Source organism: Centruroides sculpturatus, unplaced genomic scaffold (assembly GCF_000671375.1).
Source record: "Centruroides sculpturatus isolate CEXI.00-Female unplaced genomic scaffold, Cexi_2.0 scaffold672, whole genome shotgun sequence".
In the NCBI taxonomy this organism is placed as follows: Eukaryota; Metazoa; Arthropoda; class Arachnida; order Scorpiones; family Buthidae; genus Centruroides; species Centruroides sculpturatus.
The window spans coordinates 303736-317122 of record NW_019384845.1 but is presented as its reverse complement, the minus strand read 5'-3'; the positions used below and the strand labels follow the sequence as shown (position 1 = coordinate 317122).

General features: G+C 24.6%; 1 protein-coding gene across 1 annotated transcript in view; it reads left to right on the top strand.

Annotated features, from left to right (window-relative positions):
• LOC111630365 overlaps positions 1-13387 on the top strand; it is a 66073-nt gene that overhangs the window by 21490 nt on the left and 31196 nt on the right. The window contains exons 3-8 of the mRNA XM_023374452.1: positions 3083-3183; positions 7145-7278; positions 7807-7908; positions 10041-10044; positions 10672-10805; positions 11334-11435. Of these exons, the coding sequence (XP_023230220.1) occupies positions 3083-3183; positions 7145-7278; positions 7807-7908; positions 10041-10044; positions 10672-10805; positions 11334-11435 (577 nt within the window). The remainder of the gene's footprint in view (positions 1-3082; positions 3184-7144; positions 7279-7806; positions 7909-10040; positions 10045-10671; positions 10806-11333; positions 11436-13387) is intronic.

The window sequence follows — 13387 nt, the reverse complement described above, 5'->3', positions numbered from 1 at the left end:
CAAGCTATTTTATATAATCAAGGTCGACGAGAGGGTGAGTGTGATTTTTTTTAAATCCCCAGGCCCGGGATTCACGGGGGCCCAGACATCACCCCACAATTTGTTTTTTTACGCGCTATTATAATATTAAATGCTTAACTACTGTATAACTATTGTTCTTTATTTTGTAAAAAGTAATATATTCAGAAAAAATTTTCAAATAATTTTACTTGAGGCCTATGTAAATTCTCCCGCCGGGCCTGGAGATGTCTCTCGATGCCCATGATTATAGTATTACAAAGTTGGCCCACCAGTGGTCAAGCGGTTCTGTTCACTGAACACTGGTTGTGGATTCGCGCCTCGCCGGAACGAGCTGGCCACGTGGAGTTTTTCGGGTTTTCTTTACGTCTGTAACACCTAAATACTGGTCAGTTACCCTTAAAAGACCTCCGGGAAGGCATTATTCCCTGTGTATAAAACAAAAAAATATATATAACTACTAACCATGTCACATAACATGTCCATCGTAAAAACCTACCACGGGGCATCGTAGCTTAGTAGCTCTCGCCCAGCGAGAAGACAAGATATTACAAAGTTGATGTTATTTAATGTTAAGTATGCTTGAAATGTTAGCATTAAATATGATTGTATTTAATGATTATTACATATTTTCTATTTGATAATGATTTTAGCATATTTTTCAAATTAGAGGTAACTTAATATATGAAAGTATTACTTTTATTTGTTTATTGGAACACGACACGTGGGCGATCTACCACGGGGATGTCTCCGGACGGACTTTTTTTTGGAAAGCAGGCCCTATTTAGGTGTTACGAACGTGGAAAACTTTTATGATAAATATCAAAATGCTGTAATATTATATTTTTGAATTCATAGAATTGTTATGATGCAGTTTTTAATTAATAATGTTTTTATGTGTGTACAGTACAATTATGAGGTCATAAAAAATATCTGCCTGGTTAGAAAGCAATTTAACTGGCAAATTTAAAAGTTAAAAATCATAACATCCTAACTCATACATTTATCCTATTATCATTATATTTTAAATTTACAAATGTTTAAACAAGAAAGAAGATAAAAGTTTTTAAACAATCTTTACAGAATTATTGTATATTTGGGTGATAAAATGTTTTATGACATTTTGATTGAGAAAGTCTCTTTCCTATGATCAATTCAATTCATTCCTTGATTTTTATAAAATATATTTTGCATTTATTAAATTTTTCCTGTTGCATTTTATTATATTCTTTTGTGATGTCTAATTTTATGTTCATGTTTATGATTTTTTATGGAATATATAGTGTTATCTGTTGTCTCTTCTATTACCATTTAAATTAAAATAAAGAATAAAGCATAATCATTGCAATGTGTAACTTATCAAGATAATTACTTCTGTTAATTAAAAGAACAACATTAATCATGCATAAAACCCTGAAAAATCCTTGCATTTGTTTTCTAGATCTTGACTGCCATGTGTCAACCAGCTTCTGCAAAAATTTTATTTGGCATTCAGTTCATATTAATATATCAATAAATGATCTGATAGATTACAAAGTGCCATTAAATAAATTCCATTGTTTTAGATTTTCAGTGATATGCTATTTAACTTTGGATATATAAAAATATAAAAATTATAAATTTAATAGCAAGCATATTTGCATTGTTTTTTAAATATGACTTATGGATTCAGACAGCAATTATTGCTCATATCAATTATTTACAGTATACTGTGTGATCATTTCAACTGGATAAATATAACTTAAACCAAAAAACTGTTAAAATCCAGCATGTACTTTTGGTGAATATGTTTAACTGTCTTAATTATTCCATTGAATGCTTTCCTGTTTTTTTTCATCACTTATTACCATGTTTGAAATGTTCTCATGAAATATCAAATTAGTTTATTCATTTTGAAATATTACTTATACACGGAGATATCCATATCCTATTTAAATATAATTACAATCCTTTTTATTTGAACATTTTTAAATGCTGTTTTTATTGCCATTTTCATTTTATCTTTTTCAATTATTTATGATGGTCATCACTGTTTAATTAATGGACCTGAATTATTGTGAAGATGCAATAGAATTTTTGGTTTGTAAAATAGGTAGCCATGCCACAAACCAAGAACTCTCACCCCCAACTGTTTCCATTGTTTTGTTTAAATTTGTAGTGTATTTTGTCTCCCTAATAACACTTCAAACAAAAAAAAAAAACATTACAAGGATACAAAGTAAAGGAAATTTGAAACCATAAATCTGAAAATATGGTATACACATGTTTATTAAAAAAAATAGCTAAGATTTTTCAGTTAATATAAGTTAACCAATAAAATGTCTATAGAATGACTCAACTAGTAAATGACCAGTTAGTTTCCAGTAGATGACTACCATCATCATTCACTGGAATTCTAAGTTAATGTATCAAAGTATAGCCAAAAATGTGCATGTGAATAAACAAGAGTAATTTTTAGACATTTCATACTACTAAAAGACTGTACTGTATATGATTTCCTACCAATTGTTGATTGGGTGAAGGTCATTTACTGGGTTTTTCTACCTTCAAAAGATCATGCTTAATATTCATAGATATTTTTAGATTACATTGCCTTTTCATAAAACAATATACTTTAAGCATACATGGCAAGTTACACATCTCATTAATTTGGGATAGTAGTCTTACAAAATAATCTTAAATGACATCTTTACCTTAAATGGTCATTCACTGATTTAGTCACCCTATATAGAATCATCTTTGTCTCATTGAATAAAAGATTGTTTTATATAACTGACATGTTTTAATATTCATTTTAATAGGTTTTTATATTTATTTTGCAGTTTATTGATTTATCTATTTATATTTTCATAAATAAAATATTTGAAAATTTATTATAGTTGAGTTTATTAATGATTGTGGATTAATGATCAAGGACTTAAATACTTTATTTTTATTAATAGTTTCTCTAGGAAATTTTCTGAATGATAATAAAACAATAAATAAATTCTTAAATTTATTTTGTATATTTTCTAAAAAATTTTACAGATGAGAACTATATTAATTTTAATCAATACTTTTGCAGGGTGGTTTTAAATTAGAATTATTGGATAAAGATGACAAATACCTGATGGATTTAACTCCTACTACACCAACTACAGATTATGTTGGTTCTGAAGATACTACGTAAGAATTTTCAATACTAAATTGTTTAATTATATTTTAATTTCAGTAATTTTAAAAGCTTTACATTTTAATAAAACAGATAAATTTTCTTTAATTAATACAAATTGTTTAATGAGACCATAAAAATTAATAGAACTTTAAACAATAAGCTTTACTCCCAGCAATTAGAGTATTGTAACAAATCATGGATTAATTATAAAATTTACTAAATTTTGAATCATTGACTATTTAGCCTTTAATGGGTCTATTTAAAGAATTTGTTGGTTGTTTTTTCATTATTTAAATAATAAATTTTTATTTATTTGTTTTTAAATAGTTACACTACAACCATTACAAATATGCTATTAATTTTAGATTGAAATTTTATGTTCAAGGTGTTTGAAGATGGAATTAAAGGATTGCAAAAATGTTAAACATTAAAAAGTTATTAATATTCTTGAATTAAGGTCAATTAACTTTTACATTAAAAATGATAGTCAAATATAAATGATACAAATGAAAGTTCTTTAGTGAAAAAATTGAAATTATAATCAGTTCATTTATAAATTGAAAAATTTGGGTCTGTTCTATAGAAAATTTTTGAAACTCAGTTTTTCATACTGCTTATCACATTTATTATTTAAGCAATTAAAGTCAATTTTTGCTATTTAGAATATGAACATATAAAAATGACTATCATTTATTTTGTTTTCATATGTGTAAATGAAAAATATCACAGCAAAAATAAACAAACATTAATTTGCAATCAGTTTAAAGTTTTTATTAAATTATGAACTTTTACAAATAAGAAGAGGAAGTACTAAAATTTATGAAATAATTATGATATGTTAAATTTAAATTTTATAAATAATAAGCAAGGAATGCCTGTATGTTTTCAGCATCAGTAACCAATTTCTGAAAAATCAGCCATTCTGTGCAAAAACACTAACTGCAAACCTATTTCTCATTATTTTAATTGGGAAAAATTATAGTGCATTGTACAAAAATCAACTCAAAATTCCTTCCCAATATCCTAAAACAGTAATGATAAATCCATGACCCATGTGATGATTTCAAGGTACATGAAATGATTAGAAAGTATTAGAGTTTTATAAATTATAAAAAAAATATTTGATGCATTTCAAAAGTTTGCATGTGTAATGTGAAAGCAAAAACCTAAAGCTGTTGTAAAAAGTCTTAAAAGACCACTAATTATGAACTTTCAATAGATAAGCAATAGCAGATTTCCCATTAAACAAAATATTTCTTTTTGTAATAATTATATTATTGTTATTTTTTTTCACTTATATACAGTTTGTTATTTTTCTGATATACAATAGATTATTTAATTTTTTTAAAGTAAAATTTATAAGTATTTTCTATTTATTTTTTAAATTACTCAAATTAAATATTTAATTTGGCTTGTGGTTTAAAGTTACTAAATTTTGAATTCAATTTTCACCTATCACTGTTCTAAAACTAAAATACAGTAAGTAATATTGTCTTTGGATGCAGGGACGGATTAACCCACTTTGGGGCCCTAGACAATTTCTTCCTATCGGGCCCCCTCCTACGTAAGAACATAAAAACACACTTTCTTTAGATTTTAGAATTCACAATAATCATATGAAGAGCAATGTATTTTTGTTTATTTGTTTATTACTTTTCTGTTGGACAACTGTATATATACAGTTGTACAACAGAGAAGTAAACTATCTTATTTACGAATCTTTTCAAAATAGACAGTTTGACTGGGCCCTAGACATTTGTCTCATTTGTCTATGTTATGATCTGGCCCTGTTTGGATGTAAAATGTTTAAAATATTGCTTTCTGATTACCAAACAGTTGCTTTATTTGCAGTAATATGTGCAGTCTGCATGTTAACATGCAGACTATACTATAAGCATTGTACAATACTACATGACAAATGACATACATTAACAAAGAAACTTTTTAGAGAAAAACACAGGTTTACAATAAAAAAAATAAGGCAATTTCTTATCATGAACTGTTATTCACCACATAAGATAGACATTTAAAGCTTTAATGAAAAGTAATACTTTTCAAAACATTATGATACACATGGTTCTGATATTCTGTCAATTGTATCTGGAATATTATTCTAGACTTTTCCTGCACTCTTTCTTGTTTTATTTAAAATGTTTCATTGAGTTTTCATGACACAAATATAAATTTTTCCTGTACACATACTGGCTGAAAAAATTATACTGAGAGATATTTACCTTTTAAAAATATATTCATCTTTCAGTACAATGTCTTAGTCTTGGTATGCATCTTTTGTTTTTCAAACAATAATATGAAGAAACAGATGTTCTACCAAGAAAACATTAAATGAAGAAAAAGCTGATCTGCCTGTATTTACAGTATATAGGCAGAACAGTTTTGCTTTATACTTTTATATTCTTATACAATAAAACTTCCATAACTCAAAGCTTTGAGGAATAAGAAAAAACTTTGAGTTACAGAATATTCATGTTAGAGACCAATGGAGTAAAAAATGCCAATTCTGAATAGATTTGTATTTTTACCTCTCTTGCATTATATAAAGAATCTTTGATAGTTCTTTTGTTTTAAACAGCCTGTATAATACCTTTCAGCAAATGTTCGATGTAACTAATAGAATAAAACAGTTTTTCAGGTACATCTTGTTGAGATAAAGTGAGATAAAGACCTCTCACTTTGGACTGGAACAGTGTCTAAAAATTGTTGGAGAATAGATACAACTAATTATTGGAGAATTTCATAAAAATCTGATAATTAGGATCACTTTGGATAGAAAAAATATTAACATTTAAGTCAGGGAAGTTGTAATTAACATAAATCAGTGTCAGGGGACTGTGGGAAACTGACTCAAAGAAAATTTGAGTTAAGAAATTTAAGTTGGAGACATTATGTCCCTATGCTATTCCATTGAGACCTACAAAGTGCTTCATTTTCTTTGAGTTAAAGAAATATTCTAGTTACAAATGTTTGAATTAGAGAAGTTTTACTGTATTTTAAGTATATGTCTTTAGTTCTAATCTACATTGGATAGACATTACATATTTTGCATGTTAATTTTAAAAGGTGTAACTGACATTTCTGCATTAAAAAACAATGTTTTATCCTTTCAAATAATACCAGAATGTTTTAAAAAATATTTTTCCACTTCAATAACTTAAAATTCAAATATTGATTTTTATATGAAATTTACAATACAACAGTTCAATGTCCATAATGGATGGATATCAATGATAAACAATTTGAAAACTTAAAGTAATGTCATAAACCTCCAACATATATGTTTATGCATAAACATTTGAGGTAAATTATGATTGATATTTTTCTAGAAAAGTAAAAACTTGTATACATATATATCATCAATGTTTACATTTGTTTTAATTTTTTGACATATTCTGCAGTATGTCTGATTTACAAAAGTATAAAATTTCTATTATAACATTGTAAACATTATGTAGAATAGCTGAACACAATTCAGTTTAACAAAATTTTTAATTTCTAATTAAACAATATTTGCATCAAACAATAATGAAACAAGTGTTTTTTATGAAGCATAAAAAGCTATCTAAACATATAAATACATAGAAAATATAAAAATGTAAGATTAATATCTAAGTAGATAAATTTTTTAATCACCTTAATGAATCATATAAATGCATTTACTTTTAAGGAATATTGAATTTTAAAAATAAATTATTTATGTGAGTTATTAAAAATAGAATTCTATAATATATTATCTATCAGTTTTTCTATTATTGCAGATTATTTATCTTTTGCTTTTTTGTTTATTCCTGCTTTTTTTTAAATATGTTCTATTAAAAATGTTTATCCTACCTACATAAAATAATTATATTTATTTGCAAAAATGTTTTTAACATAATAATATTAATTTAAATTATATTTGAAATATTTTACTTGTATATAAATTTAAGTAACATTTTTATTTAAAATATATTTCAGAGCACAAAGTTATACTGTATCGTTTCCTGAATCTTTGTCATGTAAAGGTTGTACAATAAGACTATTAAGACAAGCTCAGGAATGGGGTCATCAGTATTTATTTTGGAGTTGTGCTGATGTGGATATCGTACCAGGTAGTTATTGTTGATATTTTTAATAATTAAATTATAAAAAGGTTGACAATTTTCAGTTTTATTAAATAGATATTTAAATTCTAAACATACTGTCTCAATTATTATTAGAGAAAGATAAATACTATTTAATTATTATTCAGTTCATCTAATAAAAACTAATCAGCTACATTATTGCAACTACAGGATTAGCAAGAAAATAAATAGATCGTAATGGATTTGAATGATTAGATCTTGAAAAATTGATAGATTTTAAATATTATCTATGTTTCTCAAAACTTTAATATATATTCATATTCTAGTTAATAATTCCAAAATTTTAAATGTCATTCTTGTGGATTTGATGTTTTACAACTTTAGCTCATCAGTTAATTAATTAGTATTTATTCATTATTGTTAGACATAGTTTTCTGTCAACATTTAATTATTTATCATAACATAATTTATTTCAGTTGTTAAAGTCAATAAATTTTTATAAAAATTTCTATTATTTCTAAATTGATGAAATAATCAAATGTTTTTAATTTTCAGTGACTGACTTAAGAACTGTTTGTTCTAATCATGGAAAGATTAATGCTTTTGGACAATGCCAATGTGATCATTTGTATTCTGGAAATGTTTGCCAGTATAAAGGTTAGATTTTTATAAATATTAAATATAATACTCATAATACTTTCCAAATTATTTAATTTTTAATGGATTATTTATTAGATTTCAGGAGTACAATCATTTGTTTTGATTTTTAAGCATTTATAAATTTAATTATAGAATAATGGAAAGAAGAATGGAAATAAAATGAACTAATTATTTGTTTAATAATTATTTATATTTTGAAAAGTATTTTTTGAGGCTTAAATTAATTATTTCTTTAAAATATATTTCTATTATTATTTAATAAAAAGACTAAAACTAAGTCTGAGGAGATGATTTAATATTTTCAAAAGCAAAAATATTATGAAAAATCTATATCTGAATCAAAATATCATAAACTTTGATTAAGTTTAATTCAAGTTTAATTTATTTTTGTCTTCTTCATTGAAAAAGAGAAACTGTAGCTTAATCTTTCCAACAGTGATTGTATTTAAAGCTGGAAAAACATCATTTAAGGAGTTTGACTATTGAACACAAGACTGTGTTATTAATTAAACACTTGGCGCTTTTTCTCTTTATAGTGTTTAATTAATAACACAGTCTTGTGTTCAATAGTCAATAAATACGAAAACACGGTTTCAGTAAACAAACCATTTAAGGAGATTAGTCCAGTTCATTGAACAATATTCAAAGTATCTGTTATTCATTTGAGCAAGAGAATAATGATACTCATTGTAATAATTGAATAAATCTAATTTCAAATAATTATATAGTCATTGTATTTGATATTGTAGGCTATTGTCATATAACGTACAGTATTTATTTTCAAAATAAGTTTATTAATCAATATTTTCTTTAATAGATTGATCTATGTTAATGAGATAATTTAATTAGGTTCATTAATCCATAAAGTTTCTTATTTATATTCTATTTTTTATAGCTAGAGAAATAAAAACTTTGAAAATATCTTCAAATATAGAACTACATTTTTGTGTTTTTCAATTACATTTGAAATATTTTATAAACAAAAAAAANCTGAAAAAATTATACTGAGAGATATTTACCTTTTAAAAATATATTCATCTTTCAGTACAATGTCTTAGTCTTGGTATGCATCTTTTGTTTTTCAAACAATAATATGAAGAAACAGAAGATGTTCTACCAAGAAAACATTAAATGAAGAAAAAGCTGATCTGCCTGTATTTACAGTATATAGGCAGAACAGTTTTGCTTTATACTTTTATATTCTTATACAATAAAACTTCCATAACTCAAAGCTTTGAGGAATAAGAAAAAACTTTGAGTTACAGAATATTCATGTTAGAGACCAATGGAGTAAAAAATGCCAATTCTGAATAGATTTGTATTTTTACCTCTCTTGCATTATATAAAGAATCTTTGATAGTTCTTTTGTTTTAAACAGCCTGTATAATACCTTTCAGCAAATGTTCGATGTAACTAATAGAATAAAACAGTTTTTCAGGTACATCTTGTTGAGATAAAGTGAGATAAAGACCTCTCACTTTGGACTGGAACAGTGTCTAAAAATTGTTGGAGAATAGATACAACTAATTATTGGAGAATTTCATAAAAATCTGATAATTAGGATCACTTTGGATAGAAAAAATATTAACATTTAAGTCAGGGAAGTTGTAATTAACATAAATCAGTGTCAGGGGACTGTGGGAAACTGACTCAAAGAAAATTTGAGTTAAGAAATTCAAGTTGGAGACATTATGTCCCTATGCTATTCCATTGAGACCTACAAAGTGCTTCATTTTCTTTGAGTTAAAGAAATATTCTAGTTACAAATGTTTGAATTAGAGAAGTTTTACTGTATTTTAAGTATATGTCTTTAGTTCTAATCTACATTGGATAGACATTACATATTTTGCATGTTAATTTTAAAAGGTGTAACTGACATTTCTGCATTAAAAAACAATGTTTTATCCTTTCAAATAATACCAGAATGTTTTAAAAAATATTTTTCCACTTCAATAACTTAAAATTCAAATATTGATTTTTATATGAAATTTACAATACAACAGTTCAATGTCCATAATGGATGGATATCAATGATAAACAATTTGAAAACTTAAAGTAATGTCATAAACCTCCAACATATATGTTTATGCATAAACATTTGAGGTAAATTATGATTGATATTTTTCTAGAAAAGTAAAAACTTGTATACATATATATCATCAATGTTTACATTTGTTTTAATTTTTTGACATATTCTGCAGTATGTCTGATTTACAAAAGTATAAAATTTCTATTATAACATTGTAAACATTATGTAGAATAGCTGAACACAATTCAGTTTAACAAAATTTTTAATTTCTAATTAAACAATATTTGCATCAAACAATAATGAAACAAGTGTTTTTTATGAAGCATAAAAAGCTATCTAAACATATAAATACATAGAAAATATAAAAATGTAAGATTAATATCTAAGTAGATAAATTTTTTAATCACCTTAATGAATCATATAAATGCATTTACTTTTAAGGAATATTGAATTTTAAAAATAAATTATTTATGTGAGTTATTAAAAATAGAATTCTATAATATATTATCTATCAGTTTTTCTATTATTGCAGATTATTTATCTTTTGCTTTTTTGTTTATTCCTGCTTTTTTTTAAATATGTTCTATTAAAAATGTTTATCCTACCTACATAAAATAATTATATTTATTTGCAAAAATGTTTTTAACATAATAATATTAATTTAAATTATATTTGAAATATTTTACTTGTATATAAATTTAAGTAACATTTTTATTTAAAATATATTTCAGAGCACAAAGTTATACTGTATCGTTTCCTGAATCTTTGTCATGTAAAGGTTGTACAATAAGACTATTAAGACAAGCTCAGGAATGGGGTCATCAGTATTTATTTTGGAGTTGTGCTGATGTGGATATCGTACCAGGTAGTTATTGTTGATATTTTTAATAATTAAATTATAAAAAGGTTGACAATTTTCAGTTTTATTAAATAGATATTTAAATTCTAAACATACTGTCTCAATTATTATTAGAGAAAGATAAATACTATTTAATTATTATTCAGTTCATCTAATAAAAACTAATCAGCTACATTATTGCAACTATAGAATTAGCAAGAAAATAAACAGATCGTAATGGATTTGAATGATTACATCTTGAAAAATTGATAGATTTTAAATATTATCTATGTTTCTCAAAACTTTAATATATATTCATATTCTAGTTAATAATTCCAAAATTTTAAATGTCATTCTTGTGGATTTGATGTTTTACAACTTTAGCTCATCAGTTAATTAATTAGTATTTATTCATTATTGTTAGACATAGTTTTCTGTCAACATTTAATTATTTATCATAACATAATTTATTTCAGTTGTTAAAGTCAATAAATTTTTATAAAAATTTCTATTATTTCTAAATTGATGAAATAATCAAATGTTTTTAATTTTCAGTGACTGACTTAAGAACTGTTTGTTCTAATCATGGAAAGATTAATGCTTTTGGACAATGCCAATGTGATCATTTGTATTCTGGAAATGTTTGCCAGTATAAAGGTTAAATTTTTATAAATATTAAATATAATACTCATAATACTTTCCAAATTATTTAATTTTTAATGGATTATTTATTAGATTTCAGGACTACAATCATTTGTTTTGATTTTTAAGCATTTATAAATTTAATTATAGAATAATGGAAAGAAGAATGGAAATAAAATGAACTAATTATTTGTTTAATAATCATTTATATTTTGAAAAGTATTTTTTGAGGCTTAAATTAATTATTTCTTTAAAATATATTTCTATTATTATTTAATAAAAAGACTAAAACTAAGTCTGAGGAGATGATTTAATATTTTCAAAAGCAAAAATATTATGAAAAATCTATATCTGAATCAAAATATCATAAACTTTGATTAAGTTTAATTCAAGTTTAATTTATTTTTGTCTTCTTCATTGAAAAAGAGAAACTGTAGCTTAATCTTTCCAACAGTGATTGTATTTAAAGCTGGAAAAACATCATTTAAGGAGTTTGACTATTGAACACAAGACTGTGTTATTAATTAAACACTTGGCGCTTTTTCTCTTTATAGTGTTTAATTAATAACACAGTCTTGTGTTCAATAGTCAATAAATACGAAAACACGGTTTCAGTAAACAAACCATTTAAGGAGATTAGTCCAGTTCATTGAACAATATTCAAAGTATCTGTTATTCATTTGAGCAAGAGAATAATGATACTCATTGTAATAATTGAATAAATCTAATTTCAAATAATTATATAGTCATTGTATTTGATATTGTAGGCTATTGTCATATAACGTACAGTATTTATTTTCAAAACAAGTTTATTAATCAATATTTTCTTTAATAGATTGATCTATGTTAATGAGATAATTTAATTAGGTTCATTAATCCATAAAGTTTGTTATTTATATTCTATTTTTTATAGCTAGAGAAATAAAAACTTTGAAAATATCTTCAAATATAGAACTACATTTTTGTGTTTTTCAATTACATTTGAAATATTTTATAAACAAAAAAAAATCTCCGAAATCTTATTTGTCACAAAATAGAATTAGTTGTAAGTTTTTCAAAACTGATCTGATGAGAAAAAGTTAAATCAAGATAAAATCAGTTTAATTTTAACAGTAGTTTAAGTCAGTAAAGTAAAGTCAGTTTAACTCATTAGATTAATTCCAATTCATTAATTCTAATGTCATCTGTTTTGAATATATTTGTTTAAAATACAAATTACTCTTTGTTTAAAATAGTGTTCATTAGTAATTTAAAAAATTTGCAATCTTTCTTATTTAATTTTGAGATTATAAAAAATTTTCAATAATGATATATGTAAGTTTAAATGTGTTTTGATCATGGTAAATCAAAATCATCACATTGACTTCAATTTATTCAAAAGTTTTCAACTTAACAGAAAGTAACATTCATAAAAAGAATTTTTTGATTTCTTACCATGTATTGTGCACAGTGTCTATACTATGCTTTTTCCTGTTTTTGTGAATACTGTTTAGCTGATTAGAATGGACTCAATCAGATACAGTATCATTTTAGGATTACAATTTCTATGAAGAGAGGACATTGTCATTCTATAGAAATAGTTGTACTATATATAATACTAGCTGTTACCTGCGACTTCGCCCGCGGAGGTTTTGCAAGCAAACCCCATTTATATTCAGTATTTCAACAACTATAGTAATTGTTATATAACACCTACTGCCAAGAATGATGAGAATTGCTGAGAATCAAACGAACTATTTTCAATTTGATCAATTTTCTGGAATGTTTATAATTGTTCTATAATCGAACCAATATGCAATAACAAATTCGAATTTAAAACGGTTCGAACATTTGGTTAAAAAATCGAAATATATAAAAATATTTATAACAATGTCTGAAAGGTTATTAATTTAATACACTTAAGTACTTAATGAAGACTAAACGTAACAAAAAATCGCATGTAAAATAGTACAGTAGAAGCCGTTCTT